We start from the raw sequence: 1,971 nt of genomic DNA, 5'->3' as shown, positions 1-1,971 counted from the left end.
ATCAAAAGAAAAATCAAAATCAAAAATCAAAAAAATCAAAAATAATCAAAAATCAAAAAATCATTGTACACATTTTGTTTGAGTGAGCCCCCCCTCGGCGCAAACGTTCATTTGAAAAAAAAACCATTGAACTCACCCACTTACAATGAGTGTAAAACGTTTTGTAAATGCATTAAGGACAATCGACTTGTAATAATGCAGTGTGGGTTTGTGGAAGAGCCAGAGTGCCAGAGTGCCAATCTCGCCTTTCAGCCTAAACTCAGATTACACCATACGATAAAACATTTATAGTTCGGCTCGCGCCCACATACCATTATATATCCAAATGTTTCCAAATGGCCTTCTCTCTCTCTCTCTCTCTCTCTCTCTCTCTCTCTCTCTCTCTCTCTCTCCGTGCAGGCCGCTCCCGCCCACACGACACGACCAGAGGGACGGCGCGAAATGTTTTATGCGCGGCGTCCTTTTAAAACTGATTATTGATCGGCTTTTCAAACGAGTCATTCATAAGGAGCGCTGCCTCTGCCGCGCGTGCCGCGTCATGCTCCCCGCTGTGGGTCACGTCCCGCCCGGGCGAGCTGGACACACACACACTCACACACACACACAATCGATCAGACAGTAAGGCGATTGTTTTGAGCGCGCTACTGGCCTTGTCCTTGTGCTCGCATCCGTCAAACGGCGAGCAGCGGCGGTGGCCCACCGCCATGAGATGCTTATCGGCGGGGGTGGAGAGAGAGAGAGAGTAGAGAGAGAGGGAGAGAAGAGAGAAGAGAGAGAGGGGGGGGGGTCTATCATGCACCATCATCAGCCGCCGTGATTGTGTGTGTGTGTGTGAAAACAGAGTGTATTGTGCAACCATTTTTCAATTTGCCCTACTGCATAATATGCTGCTATACTAAAACGCAAAAGGAAAAAGAAGAAAGCTGACGAGATAAAAAGCTTATCGACGAAGCGTTATTATCGCCCATGCTATTCTTTTCTCCTCCTTCGTCAGACATAGACAAAAGCTCCCCATGACTGCCGCTGAAGGCCCGCGTACTACCACCTGGTACTACCGCTCTCTCGCCACCAAAGCCATCGCCATGAAGAAGCTATTATTCAGACGAAAACACCGGGTAACGCAAAGTAACGCGCCGCCAGAATGAAGCGGCAACAACGATTGCCGTCCGTCATTAAGACGATGACGATCAGCTCGAGGGACAATTAATATACTCCTCCGGATACCCCCCCCCATTTCCACCCGGAGCCTTTCCTCCTCACTCTAATTCTATACCTTCACCATTCATATACCCTTCCACATCAGGAGATTGTTTCACAATCATCAGGTGAGAATGCAGAGAAAACTTTTGGGAATGAAAATAGCTGTACCATCCACAGTTTAGTTAGTTTCGGACGTGACCGTAACATGTATGGTTGAGTCAACACCCATAACAACTTCGAACCCAAAATTTGGTAGTGCTCCTCCAGACATGAACAAAAACATATGTAGAAATGTGCCCAAGTCGACTACTTTCTGGTCTGCACAGTTTACCAGTTCAGTCGAGTTCAGTACAACTCCTACAACTTCCCAGTTAGTTGTGAAAAAGTTGCGCAAAATAAAGACAAAAACTTACCGGAACGTCCACCAAATGTTGAAGCACATCGTGTTGAGCCAGAAGAAGGCGGCCAGAAACAGGAAATGCATCAGGACGGCTGCAACAAAACGAAAACAAAACACGCCGGTCACTTTTATGGACTTAGCTTCTAGCAAAGGAGGAAGGCGTAAAATAGGAAAGACAGAGAAACGCAAAGCATCGGCGCTACGTGTGAGTCGAGCTGACCAAAAGGGCTGCACCACCACAACATCCGCCGCCCACACGTGCGGTACTAAAAGTTACAGGTTCAAATACTGCCAAGGACATTCACCACTGACGGGCTGACCGTTTCCTCTCTGCACTCTGTGCTCTCTCTCTCACTCCTCCCCCCCCCCCC

At 47.9% G+C, this 1,971-nt stretch overlaps 1 protein-coding gene across 1 annotated transcript in view; it reads right to left on the bottom strand.

Annotated features, from left to right (window-relative positions):
• Positions 1–1,732, bottom strand: part of LOC113212851 (probable G-protein coupled receptor Mth-like 1) — a 35,601-nt gene extending 33,869 nt beyond the window's left edge. The window contains exon 1 of the mRNA XM_026431684.2: positions 1,614–1,732. Coding sequence (XP_026287469.1) covers positions 1,614–1,684 — 71 coding nt within the window. The 5' untranslated portion in view covers positions 1,685–1,732. The remainder of the gene's footprint in view (positions 1–1,613) is intronic.
• Between the last annotated feature and the right edge of the window lie 239 nt (positions 1,733–1,971).

The sequence above is a fragment of the Frankliniella occidentalis genome, unplaced genomic scaffold (assembly GCF_000697945.3).
Source record: "Frankliniella occidentalis isolate FOCC.00 unplaced genomic scaffold, Focc_3.1 Scaffold5, whole genome shotgun sequence".
In the NCBI taxonomy this organism is placed as follows: Eukaryota; Metazoa; Arthropoda; class Insecta; order Thysanoptera; family Thripidae; genus Frankliniella; species Frankliniella occidentalis.
Note: the sequence above shows the minus strand (reverse complement) of the source record. Positions and strands in the feature narration are given on the sequence as shown.